We start from the raw sequence: 14,626 nt of genomic DNA on the forward strand, positions 1-14,626 counted from the left end.
GAGCAGATATACTGATATAAAAGAGAACAAAAGGTTACCGTCAAAAGGGTCATTATTCACGAGTAAATAAAGTGAATTACATTGTCTGTATTCACTGGTATTGAGACCACCAGTGATCTTTGTTACACCTTAAAATAAGAAAATTAAAAGAAGGAAGCAAAACGTTGTCATGAACTTCAATGTAATCTAAATTAAAGTCGAACCCGGTCAAGCGTACCCCCCTAGATTCATTCATGCATGAGGTAAGACTGATGAGGTAAGAGAGCGAATCTCTGTGTTTGACGCAGGTAAAAAGATGCGTTGGAAATTTGAATCTGATAAGACGACAGCCGTGTAATAATTCTGTGAGGGACCTCATAATTTTAATTTTGGGTATTTCTTTTAGTCTAAACCTTGTGCAAAATGACAATATTTTAAGATCGCAGCCGAGAATTTATTATCTTTTTTTTTTTTTTTTTTTGCGGCATATCATTTTTTTATGGGAAATTATTTATACACGTCCTGTATAGACTTGGGGTGAGGCCCGAAAAGAAAAGTCTGAGACTCAAAGTAAATATTTGACATACTGTATTCCTTTAACAGAAGATTCTGGGGAATTATCAATGGCGAACATTGATTTTTTTTAATTACTTTGTTTAGTGGCAAGAGTTACCAAAGCTGTGTATACAAACGTAGGATAATGTCATCACCCTATTTGTTTTGTTCGTTTTGTGTTGTGAGATAAATTATATTAGATTTTTCCGGATGTCAGACGAGTTCCTTACTGGGGATTTAGATCAGTTGTGTCCCCCGTGAAGTCGTCCCCCCCCCCCCCTCCTCTCCCCCTTCCCCCCACCATAGTCCCCAAGTTCACACTTTGTTCTTCTTCCCAGTTCCCCAGAGGGTACTAGTCAAAATTGTTATCGGGATCGGCCGGTCCCGCCTATTGAAACACTGGCCCATAGTCGAGGCAAAATATGCAGTTCTTTAAACTGATACCAAGAGAGGTTGTTCATCCTTTCTTGACTGAGACCCATCTTTAACTGAAATTTAAGCCATCATGGAAATGTCTCAAAAACCATAGCCACTGCATCACCATTTAAAACTCATTCAAGGGAGTACACTTCCACTTTAGTGCCCTGTTATAATGTAGGCATCACAGAGCATTGCAGTCCTCAGTTTAGTTCTGTACAGGCCGGAAAAATGATCGCCCGACCGGAAATTATCCCCAAATTGGACCGCAATTGATCCCCGACCGCCTCACCATAAATATAGAATGGAATGGACTCAAATTTGGACAGTGGCCAGACTTAATACAGTTCATTTTTTTTCGTAATTACACAACAGTCACATTTAGTTTAAATATAACGACTGGTGTTATTAAGAAAAAAATGAAGTGTATCAAGTTTAAATCCACTGTCCGGTCCGGGGATCATTTGCGGGCCTGTACATCAAGGCAAAGGACGGTTGGTATCACGGTCACCGCCTTATTTGAAAAGCTCGAGTTTTCTGAATAAATGGATGCTTTGGTAATGAAATTTGTATGCGTATTTCTGTGGTCAGCGGTTATTCTTGCGGGAGAACTTATGATCACCTTACAAGAAGTGGAAAGCAATCGCCATCTTGGTTTGGGGACGTAGTGAGTGTTCTGTTGTTTCAGGAGGATTTTTGGCATTTTAAACGCATCATGGTCAGGGTAGAGAGAAGAAAAGGTGTCTTATTCAGCGTGATTCTTTTGGGGACAGCTGTTAGTGGATATATGTATTATTACATCCGTGACCACTGGAACCTTGAAGCCAGGGTAAGCTCTTGTAGAAAACTACGTTTATGGAATTCTGATGGAAGCGTACATTTTGTCTGGCAGTCTATCGTAAATTGCCATAAGACTGACTCAAACAATTCAGTAAATTTCATTTTCGGTACAAAATGACCTGAATTGGGGCTTAGCGTTTAATGAGATAAGCTAGTTTCATTTGTTGAATGTGTACATTTATTTTGTATAAAATTTCAGCTTCAAAGTACAAGCATTTCAGCGTAAATTATATTGGCATGCTTGTCACACATGTTAGCTTTCAGTAAACGCGTGTGAGGTGTTGGAAAGTTTATAATCTCGCATATGACATATGTGGATAATAAGCTTCTCTCTAAACTGAGAGCTGCCAGTAGTGTTTGTTCTTGATATTTTTGTGCACGTACTTCTTTCAATAGTAGAAGCCTTACCATTTTGCCATAATTTTATGGTTTGCAAAATAATTTCATGTAAATATTTTACATGGTTTACAGTATATTCATGTATTTTTCTGGGATTCACACGTAGAGCCATAAACCAGTCATCTTAAGGCCATCACAATAATAAAACATTTTGTTTCTCACCACCCAACCTACCCAGTTTTTAAATTAAATAAACCATATTAATTTTCTCTTCTTTTTCGGATGGTTCCAAGTTTTACATCAGTATTCTTTAACATGTAAATGAAGCCTTGGAAACACCCCACATCTCTGTGGAACGTTATAAAATAATACCCAGTCTGAAACACATTGATCAAAGATGCAACTGAGATCTATTTTGGATGTCAATCATTGCAATCTATTGTTTGTTTGTATTGTTCAAGTGAAAATTAGTGGAGTGGATAAATTCTTGAAACATACAAAAACATTAGATAAGGAAGGAATGTACATATAAGGTGCTTGACTACCTGTGGTAAACCAATACAAATTAAACATCTCCCCATGTTAACAAATAAGTGAAGTGTTTTGAGCATTTTTTATGACTAAGGAAAATTCTCAGTTAGAGCAGGTAGTGTTATTAAAATTCCTTGCTATCATAAGAAAAAGCAATGCAAACATTAGCTATCACAGTTTCTGGAAACACTCACTGCAGAAAGTCAAGTGAATGTAATTTTCATCAAAGATGCATGTTTTTAAACAAAACAATACATTCTAAGAGAACATTGTGAATGAAATCTCCATCTAAAGCAATTAAATTTGATGTCAGTAATATAAAATTGCAATTAAAGTATCTATTTTTTCAACAAAATTAATTCTAACATGATTATAAATAGTAAATTTGCATAACCACCAAAAATATGTTCTGATGTAATTTGAAATGCAGCTGCCCAAGTTGTAGAGCACACAAAAACCAAAATATTCCTGGAAACATCAGCGTCATTCCAATGTTTTGTTTACATTTTGCTCAAACCAAGTGCTGGAGTTCTCAGTTAAGTCTTACAATACAACTACATTGATTTGGAATAGCGTTCTTTGTGTTTTCTTTACAAACTTCTTTGTGCAAACAAAGAAATGAACACTTTTGAGGATTCACAGGAATAGTCAAAGAAGACCACAAGTACAGTGTACAATACCCTTTGTGCACTTGTATGTACAAAGATTCACGGGTACCCCAAATTTTTTGGTATGAAGTTTTAATGAGTTCGATTTTGTAATGGGGATTGTCACCATTTGTGGTGAGGTGGTTTCATGTGCCTCTGCAATGCCTAGAGCCATACCTGTGGGTGTCCAGTCTCCTTGTAGGCAAGCTGAAGTATTCATGTAGAGGACTGTGAAAGAGTGATCACTTTGTCCTTCAGGTCAGTACACACTGCAAAATTCTCCCTGAATCGTCAAAACTAGTGTTTTGTGATGTGACACACTTTAATGACTTTTAGTTTTTCTAGACTTTTACCCGGATCAAATATGGCTTTACCAAAATTATTTGATCCTTAAGAAGGTTGTCATGTCACAAAATGCTCCACAATTTGTGGAGTATTTTATAGCTGTACCAGGGATGAGGTTGACCAGTTCCAATGCCAACCCTTCCTAGTTTTATTTAAATTTGTAAGGTACGCTGTACATATTTAACACTAATTGAACTGGGGCCAAAGAGCTTACAGCATGTATCATTGATTTTGATTAATTTTGTTAGTATTCTGTGGCAATGTCACAGACCTTACCTCGTAAAGATCACATGGAAAAATAACAGAAGCAGTGTCTTCTGTAGATTACCTTAATCTTGTATTTTCCAGAGTTGTTTACAGCTGTACAAAGTTTTTGTGACTTTGTAAAGTTAAATACATGTAAAAGTGGAATAAAGGAGACCAAGCATATTGTCAAAATGAGACACGTACAGTGTACCATCATGAAAGTGTCATTAGAATGTTCAGTGTACATGAATGAATTATTTTCAGGCTCCCGGAAAGGGAGGGTTAAAGACAGGTGTTGGGTGGCCTATTTCAAATCGTCACTAGCTTTGATTTTTTTTTCTTTATTTTCTAATCTTTACACTATACACTGTATCAGGAACAGAACATATAATTGGTAATTTTTGTACCACCATTAACCTAATCTAATTCATTGGGATGTAATTTATGGCCATCTTTCCCAAAGACGCTCCATTCACATCAGCCTGAGATATAAGATATGGGATTAGATGGAATGTAAACCCTCAAATGAGCCCACCCACTCTCAAATGCTAAAATCCCCGATAAAAGTTGCTGGAAGGAACATAAGTTCAGGGATGATATATTCCTCTTCTTGTGATCAATCAGCGTACTCTTGTACCTCTGACCACTAAATGCTGGGTGGGGTGGGGTGGGGGGGGGGGAATTAATTTAAGCATATAATTTTCAGAGGGGTGGGTATTGAGACATAGAGGTGTAACATGGGAGGCGGTGGGCCGATTAAAACCTTTATGGAATTTCTGATTATTAAAATGGATGTTCAAAGAAGGAAGTGAGCAATCAGCTTTGGTTATAACCAACAGTCTGTTTTAAGTGTGATTACTTACAAGTAAATGATACTGTTGAGCAATACTTTCAATATGCAACAACGCTTGATATCCTGAACTTGAATTGGTTACTGGTGACTGAACAGCGCGAATGGCATATTCTTAAAAGTACACACATGAGTCTATACAGCTCGGACTGGCCAAACTGAATGTTTTGAGACTAGAGACTTACGAAAGTAATCGAAACTTACCCTCCAGCAAGGGTATACAGCTCCAAAGATCAATGATCGCCAATACGTTTCAAGATGAAGCTGCTAATTTATTTAATGACCTTCCCCTTTCTTTAAGAAACTGCATGGATCCAATTTTATTTTTTAAGGAGACGAAGAAATTGCTACAAGATAAAGCCAGGTCCAGACTGTGATTGATTTTCATTTAGCGTTTGGAACACATATTTTGTTATTCATTTTAACACCGTTTTTCTTAAGTTTGTCTTAGTTGTTATTAATTTTAGTTAGATATGAACGGATGAAGAGCCACTTAGTGGAAATGCTGTTAATAAAGTCTTTATTTTATTTTATTTTATTTTTATTTTTTTTATTTTTTTTTAATCTCCTGTTTTGCTTTTTATTATGTTGTGAGTACAATGTTTGTGTACATGTGATAAAATGCACCATTCAAATAAACCTTGTTTGTATGTAGTGTACCAAGCATTACCTTCCTTTGAAGCTGTTTGTTTTTCAGTATTTTGAAGGATGACAATTAGGCTTCTTTCTTCATTTTAAATTGTAAAAGCTCTGTTGCTTTGTTATTAATTTAGTCCACTGACCTGTTGCCTTTTTAATTTAACTTTAGGAGGCCCGTGTTGGTGAGCTTGAAAAAGCAATAAAGGAAAAACAGGCCAAAGTGAAAGAGTTGCAGCAGAGCCTTGATGAGAAGAAATAAAGTGAAAATTGCAAAGAAACTGTTGGTTTGAAGAATAAAAAGAGCAAAAATTGACTCAACCGGAGTACAACTGGGTTGTTTTCAAGAACACTGAAGTTTATGAAAGTGTTTTGTCCATGAAATACATTGTAATTATCATGTAATTGTAACAGACTTGGCAAGATTTGTCTTTGTAAACATCTTGTTATTTTTTTCTTCATTCTTTAACACAGAGTCGTGTCATTGACCTCGTTCTCAGGGTCTCTCTTCTTTCTTCCAGTCCACTCAGTGAAGAGAGATCCTGGGAACAAGGTTGGTATGGCATCAGTTTGGTTTTTTCTTGTCTATAAACCTTATAAGGAAGAATAATTATCATGTGAAATAAAACAGGTGTAATTGCATAACTGCAACACTTTAGCATTGTTCTAGTTGTATGTCCTTCAAAGAAACACCTGACTGCAAGTTAAGGACGGTGCCTACTAGTAAAGAAGTATTTTTTGTGTGGTTTATGACTATGCAGGGAAAGCAGATCTTAGCAAGGGCTATTGAAATCCAAAAAGGAAATTGGGGGTAACCACGCATTTTTTAGAGATAATTACGCAATTATTCTAAAAAGCAGTAAAATACGAAGCAATGTATGGGTTTTTTTCCCGAAATTAAATCTTTATTATCTCTGAGAAATGCATGGTTACCCCAAAATTTCTGTTTGGATACCAAGGGCACTTGCTAACTGCTTCATCCGCATAATTTTAAACCGCGCAAAAATATCCTGTGTTAGTAGGCACCACCCATAGGAAACCCGAGTATCTCGAGATGCGCAGAACATATGCGCGGTAACAAAAGTAGGCACCGTCCTTAATTGCTGTGTGTTCTCATCAATTATTTCTTTAAATAAAGTAGATGTAGTGTTGTCTTGTGGATTACCCTTTTACATATTTCAAGTGCGTTACTTAAAAATTGGATGTGGGGCACATGTAAGGGAGCATTTAGGTCTGCCCAGTTTCCCCCTACAGAAAAGAGATGGTTTAGAAGGTTGAGATTGTTTACTAACTAAGCAAATTCAGGCTTTGACAGTAAAATGTGAACTTTTACGACAGTGATAAAAAAGATAAAAATTTCCAATGGCTTGTCTATCTACAGCAACAGCAACAGACTCGAACCACAAGACGAAGAGTTTGTGGTTTGAACTGATCAACGTTGTCTTGTTGGAAGACAAGTGCTTCATCACAACATCCCTTCTTACCTATGTTATAGTAATATTCTCGTGTTTCAGAACTACATACTCTACCCTTTCGATTCGTAACTTGTGTATAGGAAACACAGAATTAGTAACCTAAATCTCTAGCTTGCTCTTGTACTCCTACCGGATACGGCAACGAGTCAAGGTCTGCTTTCGTTTTTCTTCGTGTTTTTTCGTGGACGCGTTAGATCTCACGAGTACGACGTAATGCAAGCATGTACGGTGAGAAAATTTGAGGGTCGGCGTCGTTTTGCAAGCAGAAGCGCAGCATTATTTTGGGCTTTATTGAAGCGTATTGCTCTTTTACCTAAGTGTTTGCCCTCAATTCACTTGGATCACTGTCAGTCAGGACAACTTCGTCGATAAACAGGGTAAACACTAAAAATCCCCAAACTATAGAGGGCATATTTTGGAACGGACCCTGCTTGTCTTAAAAGCTTGCTATTGTACTGGAAAGCACCTAAGACTACAAGTAGCCTCTTGATGTTGCTGTTGTTGTTGTTGTTGTTGTTGTTTTAATTTTATTATTAAATAATACAACACCTAAAACTATAGAGAAATAAATATATTTTTATGTTATTTTATTAGCTTCGCCATTTACAACATACTGAATTAAATTAGGCAGAGTATCCACAACAGCACTGACAGCAAGAAGCCAATTACTGTCGACCCGATTTAAATGAAAAAAGTAAGATAAGCCGAGATGAATACACTAACAACAGCAGTTGGACGAGCAAGACTAAAATAAAGTATGTATGTATGTATGTATGTATGTATGTATGTATGTATGTATGTATGTATGTATGTATGTATGTATGTATGTATGTATGTATGTATGTATGTATGTATGTATGTATGTATGTATGTATGTATGTATGTATGTATGTAAGACTACGAGGTCGGTTACATTTAAGACATACAGTGTGAAACGTTCGAGGGTTATCGCAGTCATAGTTGTCTAAAGCTTATACTAATTAGGCCTCCTCACAAAAACAAATGCTGTTCTTACAAATTATACTAATAGATGCGTAAGATACAATACTTACCAGAATTATGAGGTAATTCATACAATTCAAACAGATCATGACACCACCATGTTTGACTAATTAATTAATTAATTAATTAATTAATTAATGGAAATTTGCCCATGTTCATTAATGGCTTACCTTATATCAAGAAAACTGCAAGCACGTCACCAACTCCAACGTTTTCTGTTTAAAGAAAAATGCATTGAGTAAGAGACATACTCGTTTATGTACATAAAACGAAAAATTGGACCCTTAATCTTAAAGCAACACATAAACCCTTTGTCATCTCTTTAGACTGCCAAGTAAAAATGCTACGGCCTTTCTCTATCTAATTGTAAACTTGAAAAGCAGTTAAATAATCAGTAGTAACAATGATAATAACGATCGTGACAAAAATAATCGACATTCCAATCCTAGCTGTACGCAGGATGTTTATCACATGAACCTAGTTTAATGGCCTTCACGCTCAGACAAAATTGTTGTTAACTGTTCACTTCTTTCTTTCCCTCTGTCCCTTTCAATGTTGAATTTCACCGAATTTCACACGCTGTGAACAAACATTGGAGGAGGGGGAGGACGACTGCATGCTATATTAGTGGACGCTAATGAGATTCATGAACTGTATGGTGTCCCCGAACCTTAATTTTTGCTAAAAACACAAATAATTCTGTCAAACTGAAGTCATATGAAGTCATATGAAAACGACAAAAAGGTCTGTTTTATATGAAGTACCCAAATTCAGGGTTAGGTGCATTTCTGGACATAAGTGTATTAGTGGGACGTGAGTTACCCGAGGTGTTAATGTAGTGTTTCAACAAATAATGACTGCAGTTGTAGCTCTCACGAGTCTCCTGTAGCTCAGTGGTTGAGCATCCGAGCTAGTAATCGGAAGGTCATGGGCTCGACACCTATTTGGGGGACTTGGATTTTGTTTACCGAATATGCCTTTGTCACTGCATGACCAAAAAATTCATCTATCAACGACAATGTTTTGAAGAAAGCGATGCGCCTTAAGACCGCTGATCAATATAAACGAGGACTCACCGTAGGCGCTCCATTTGGTAAATGTGGGCAGTTTGCTGTATAAGACATTGTACTTGTGAGAGGAAGTGGTTTCCCAAGCGCACCAAATATTAGACAATGAGCCCGAGAGCCATCCTTCGTCATTCTCGCAACCATTGTATCTCCTGTTGATTAAAAAACTGCGGCAGTTCAGTCCTTTGCAGTCTCCCTGAAGAGAGAAGAAATTTCTTGTCTCCGTCTTGACATCCGTCCATGGAGAAGAGATCAGTTTGTCAACGGAAAAATCACTTCCCGAAGCGTCAAATATCAGCTCTTTCTCACTATTGCCGCTTTTGTATACCGTCACTCTCGCCTGGTGAAAGAGAGAACAGGGCAAGTGGTGTTGGAAGCGGGAAGAAGGGGAGACAGAGGGGACAGGGGTTGGGGCTGCCTCAATCCTCCCCAGAACTTTTGCAATGAAATGTTGAGGTCATCTGAAGCACGCATTACTACTTGTACTGATAAAGTCGAACTTTACGTGCATTTGCATAAGCAAACACATTTTCAAAACAAACGATGTTTGCTTATATCTTATATTAATGATACAGATTTTAAGAAGATACGAGAACCGTAATTAGGATTTATATAGAGATTAATAATCTCTGGTTAAAATGACTTGCAAAAGATTATGGGCTTTGGCTAGCCTGTCTGCTACCTTCGACTGATAAGAAATGATGCGTTTCTCTCAAAGATTGTCTTAAGACTGAATTGTTAAACAGTCTTATAACATTTAACACAATCATTCAAAATAGATTGAAAAACACAAACTCACATTCCCTAAAGTGAAGTGACCGTGACTGAATTTTTTACTATAATTGTTCAGGCCGCATTTGCTAACTTTCTAGCTAACGTTAATCAGCATTTAATATAAAAGTAACAGAAAAAGTCACAAATGATCCGCGTGAAAACATAACAGCACTAGAGACTCATCTGCGTTGAACAATTGGATTTTCCAGACTTAATTTTGTCACGCAGTACAACTTAAGTCTGTAGAATCTATGATACAAATGTCACGAAGGGACGAGGAGATGCCCCCTCCCTATCCCCCCTCACTCCCCTCCCACCCCTCCCAGTTATCTGAACCTCCTCAGGGCTGTGCACCATATTTCCTCAAGCATGCTGTGTGGCACTTGGTACCGACAAGCTTATTCTCCTTAAGGCTTCTCTGTATTTCTTGCTGCACTAGTAAGAAATCACGACATTTTATTTTTGGTGATCATTCCCCTTATTCTCATGACCTGTTTGTTTGGTCAAGTAGTGATATTGTGAGGAGAAATGCGAGGCTGATCAGTATTTTTGCTTAAAGGAGCAATCAAGGAAACACGGTGGAACGCAGGAATTAACCCGCGTCCGGCAATTTTCTGAGCTAACCTGAGTTGGATTAAAATTGCTCCAGTTCAACACCACTCGGTTCTTATAATGAGCCTGATGTTGCTTCGTGACGTCAAGAGCTGCTGTTACAAACTCAGCGGAAGTGTTGGCCGAGCTGTACAGTTCCCACACCCTCGTGTGCACACCGCTTACTATTTTGAATACCATGGTCCACCCTGTGACATAACATGAAGCTTATATAAGTAACTGCCCCATTTTGGTGACAATTGTGATTGACTTGGTGCCTGTTTTGTCGCCCTCTTGTTAAATGATAATGTTTAAATTAGATGAAATTAGAATGATTGGGATATAAAGTAATACCAAAACGACCTTCCTAAAGTGCAATGAAACCTTGTTCATTCTCTTCCAAATAGCACAAAACTAGAGGACCCTAGAATGGCATGGAATACCATTCTAATAATTGAAAGAGGAGAGTAGACAAAAAAAATCCTCATAGAGCCATAATTTTTCCAAGAATGATTCCCAGAAAAAAAAGCCTTATTGAAGAGCTGTAAAAGTTTTGAACCCTTGAACAGTTTTGGCTTTGAATTATTTATCACTAAAAATCTTGAATTGGTATAGACATTATTTAATTTGCTTGGTTTCTTTGTGTTTGTTTTGTTTTGCTTTGTTTTTGTTTTGCTTTTTTGTTTGTTTGTTTGTTTGTTTGTTTGTTTGTTTGTTTTTTCGCTACTCAGGACTAAACACATTTATTGCATTCGAGTGACATCAAACAATTCATTAGTTACAGACTGACATCGACTCTGTACCCCGTTCGACATTTAAAAAGAAACATTCAACAAAGAAAGCAATAGGCCACTTCTAAAAGTTGCCTTCAACTTCATTGTGAAAGCTAGGCTGAGTGCAAAGCTTTTTATATAAATACGTTTTGTTCACTTATGAATGAAAACTAATTTTCGTAATATGCACGAAGCCTCGCTTTCATAACGAGGCTCAAAGCAACTTGAAAATAGCCTGTTAACTTGAATCACTTGTTGTCTGTCTGTTATAAATAAAAGTGGTTTATAAAAAGTATCATCGCATCGTAGATGAATTACGACGTTTGTACAAGAGTGAGTTAATATCTATGAAACCCAAGAAAGCTAAGTTACAATCATGAAACGTGGACTGGACCATTACAAATTCTACTTCCAAACACCTTACTCGTCGTAGAATTCCGTAGCGGGTGTTTAATTTTTGTTGATGTCAAAATTATTGGGGTTTTTTTTTCTCTTTCTTAATTTTTCATTTATCTACCACAAACCTCCTGAGTCCATGTCACAATAAACTGGAAAGGCATCGTGACTTCCTGTCAAGGAAAAGATAATTTTAATCTTTTTACTGATGCCAAGGATCTGACGAGAAACATATGAAGTATCGTAAATTTGAAATGCGAAGAAAAGAATTTTAAAAACGTAGAAGGCCATCATAGACATGTAAACGACTTGAGCAGCTGCGAAAAACAAGTCGAAAGTGACAGCCGCTATGTATCCTGGGACAACGTGTCCTAGCAATCAAAATGGTTTAAATAACAATTCAAAATCTGTTTTCAAACATTAAAGAAGAAATAAATTTCCTGTGCCTTTACTGAAGCGATATGTGTCTTAATGTTCAACTAAAACATTACCACCGTCAGCTTAGCCGAGTGGGAAGCTGTGGAAGGCCAAGCAATCCGAAAATTACCCGATAGTTTCCGAATATGTCCGAATTTACAATTTACCGACCACTGATATGGACCGCAGACCTCCGCTTTAGAATCTCGTGATATGCTTTAAATAGGCCAAAGACAGCCTCGTCACACAAGGACTTTTCTCTGAAGATCAAGGAATCTGTATCAGATGTGCATGGCTGTTTGTATCTGCCGGATTGGATTGTTACTTTAAAAAAATTATCAAAAGTAGTCACAATCTAAACTTTGTATAAAGGCAAGCGCGAGTATTCGGTTGTTGCACATTATCATTATGCGTTTTCATTTTTGTTTCTCTGTTGTTGGTGCTTTTTTTTTTTTAATTTCAGGGAAGTAGGGGCATTATTCAAGCACTTTAGTGGCGCTTTGCCAGGAAAATTAACTCAGTTTTTCAATGACTCAAATTTCTGCAAGGCTGATCGGACTGCATAGAAAACTTAACACGACAGCGACATGATAGAGACCAAACCGAGAATCAACAGAATGCGTCAACCGTGGACAGCTGTTTCGAGCTGGTTGGCTCTCATCAGCACGGTATAGCACAGCAAAAAGAAGAACAACCAACGCGAGTCGAGTGGTCTACCAAATGCACGTGGTAGTGATTTCGGATGGGCCCAAATTCAGACATCCGTCCACGTCATAGCGCGTGACTACGAACAATGAACAAAAGAACTGAAAATATCATGTCTCTGTCGCGATAAGTTAAACGAGATAAGCAAAACTTTTCTTCAAAAGTACATGGTCAAATCATGTTAAAACAAAGTACAGCATATCGGATCTAAGAAGATCTACGGTTCAAAAGTCGGAAAGAGAAAATTAAAACTGAAAATCAAAGCAAGAACAGAATGATGAATTGAGAAATGGAATGATTTTTGTTGTATTAATTTGAATGTGTTATTATACCACTAAAAAGTGTTTGTTACACTTAATATTCTGTTAAAAGCAGAAAATAAATGGAACATTAAGCTGGAGCGTTTTAGTGGGGAGGGAAAATAATGCAATTGCCTAGAACGTTTACGTGAAAATGCGTGTGATCGAACCCTTAGAGCGTCGGTACAAATTAACACAAGCGTGAATTATTTAGACAGAAACAAACACATTTCACAATTACCTCGAAGACGAATCCAAAAGACTCCATTACTTAGCGGTTGTTCGGCTTTATCCAGAATATCCTTACACGAGTATCCTGGGTTAATCTCTGTACCATAAGCATGGTTTTCTTCAAACTGCACGGTTTTCCACTCGCTACCTTGGCAGACAGAAACCTTGACATTGTCGTACTTTAGTGCTCCAGCATGCTCCGCGCGATTGCAGGCACAAGATGCAGCCCCCAGTTTGTAAATGCTTGTTACTGGAACATTGCAGTCAAGGGTCTCTTCTACACAATTTTGAGCGCATACACTTGCGGCCAAGAAAGCAAGGCCTAACGTTTGCACAGAACGATTCATTTTGATTCTTCAGCAAAGAGCCGTAAGTGACTTTGATGATGTAAATTGCATGTGTAAAGAGGTTTCCCGTTAACTGTATGTATTCAGCTGTAATGTGAAATTTAAACTATGGAACCTATTAATAGTAAAAACGCAAGTAATTATTCCTCCCAATATAATGATTAACTTTTGGAGAAAAACGCAGACAGGAAATCACTTTTTTAACATAATTGTTAGAAAATGGAAACTGTAAAGAAGAACACTCTTTTCCATAGATTTCCTCAGAAGCAGCATCGTCTTGTTTAGCACATTAATAAGCTGAAGCACACAAAAATTCTACTTCCTTTCCCTACAATATTTGATACTGAGTCAAAGATTAGAACGGCATTGCTCACAATTCCTCGCGAGTGCTTGGAGAAGGGGTTTAACCTGTGTATTTGTTCCATTCAACACATAAATACTAATGCGTGTGATATCACATAGCTGATTTTTCACAATAATTATCATTTACAATTACACCGCGAAGATAAAAAGTGGTAAATATTTACCCACGAGAAGTTGACGCGAATGTAGATCAAGAATATAGATTTACTAAGCTTGAGGCTTTTCACTACTTATGTACCTATCAGAGGAAAACAAAGAACAAGCTAAAAAATGTAAATTTTAAATTTCTTCAATTTTGTCTTAGAGCGAGTGCAACAGCGGCTTTTGGGCGTAGCGGCCATTGAACGTTTTACAATAGGGAGCATAAGCAACGAAGACGGCGACGACAACAACAACGCCACAAAACAAAAACAATCGCTTTACACGTGTGTTCTACATTTTGGTACTTTTCTTCGCTGCCCTCCGCAAAACAACAACGTGAAATGACCATATTCTAGGTTTTGTGGAGAACGTGGGCACTCGACGGTGAACTTTCATTTGTTTTTTCTTGAACGCCGCTCCATCCTACCAACTTTGTTCAACGAGGGTGACACTTAACAGTCTGATGACTGACAAACCTGTGGCCCTCGGATTCCAGATCGAATTGAAATTTGGAAATGTTGGTTTTTGTGGAGGGAAGAAAACCGGAGAACCCGGAGAAAAACTCTCGGAGCAAGGACGAGAACCAACAACAAACTCAACCCACATATGACGTCGAGTCCGGGAATCGAACCCGGGCCACATTGGTGCGAGGCAAGTGCT

General features: G+C 37.6%; 1 protein-coding gene and 1 long non-coding RNA gene across 3 annotated transcripts; one reads left to right on the plus strand and one right to left on the minus strand.

Annotated features, from left to right (window-relative positions):
- Positions 1-1,586: 1,586 nt before the first annotated feature.
- On the plus strand, positions 1,587-6,038 carry LOC146479458 (uncharacterized). Its single transcript, XR_014864844.1, has 2 exons — positions 1,587-1,780; positions 5,558-6,038. It is a non-coding gene; the product is annotated as an uncharacterized LOC146479458 (long non-coding RNA).
- A 1,918-nt stretch (positions 6,039-7,956) lies between these two features.
- On the minus strand, positions 7,957-13,600 carry LOC146479459 (uncharacterized). Of its 2 annotated transcripts, none has more exons than XM_085110330.1 (5): positions 13,126-13,600; positions 11,592-11,636; positions 10,481-10,503; positions 8,939-9,269; positions 7,957-8,077 (listed from the first exon to the last, which is right to left on the minus strand). In XM_085110330.1, exons 1-5 carry the CDS (start codon positions 13,460-13,462, stop codon positions 8,034-8,036), a joined length of 780 nt encoding a protein of 259 aa, XP_084966456.1. In that variant the 5' UTR covers positions 13,463-13,600; the 3' UTR covers positions 7,957-8,033. The 2 variants fall into 2 exon arrangements, with proteins under 2 accessions (XP_084966456.1, XP_084966455.1); XM_085110329.1 differs by having other exon boundaries at positions 10,328-10,503.
- Between the last annotated feature and the right edge of the window lie 1,026 nt (positions 13,601-14,626).

The sequence above is a fragment of the Pavona decussata genome, unplaced genomic scaffold, assembly GCF_977016875.1.
Source record: "Pavona decussata unplaced genomic scaffold, jaPavDecu1.1 SCAFFOLD_58, whole genome shotgun sequence".
NCBI classification, from domain to species: Eukaryota; Metazoa; Cnidaria; class Anthozoa; order Scleractinia; family Agariciidae; genus Pavona; species Pavona decussata.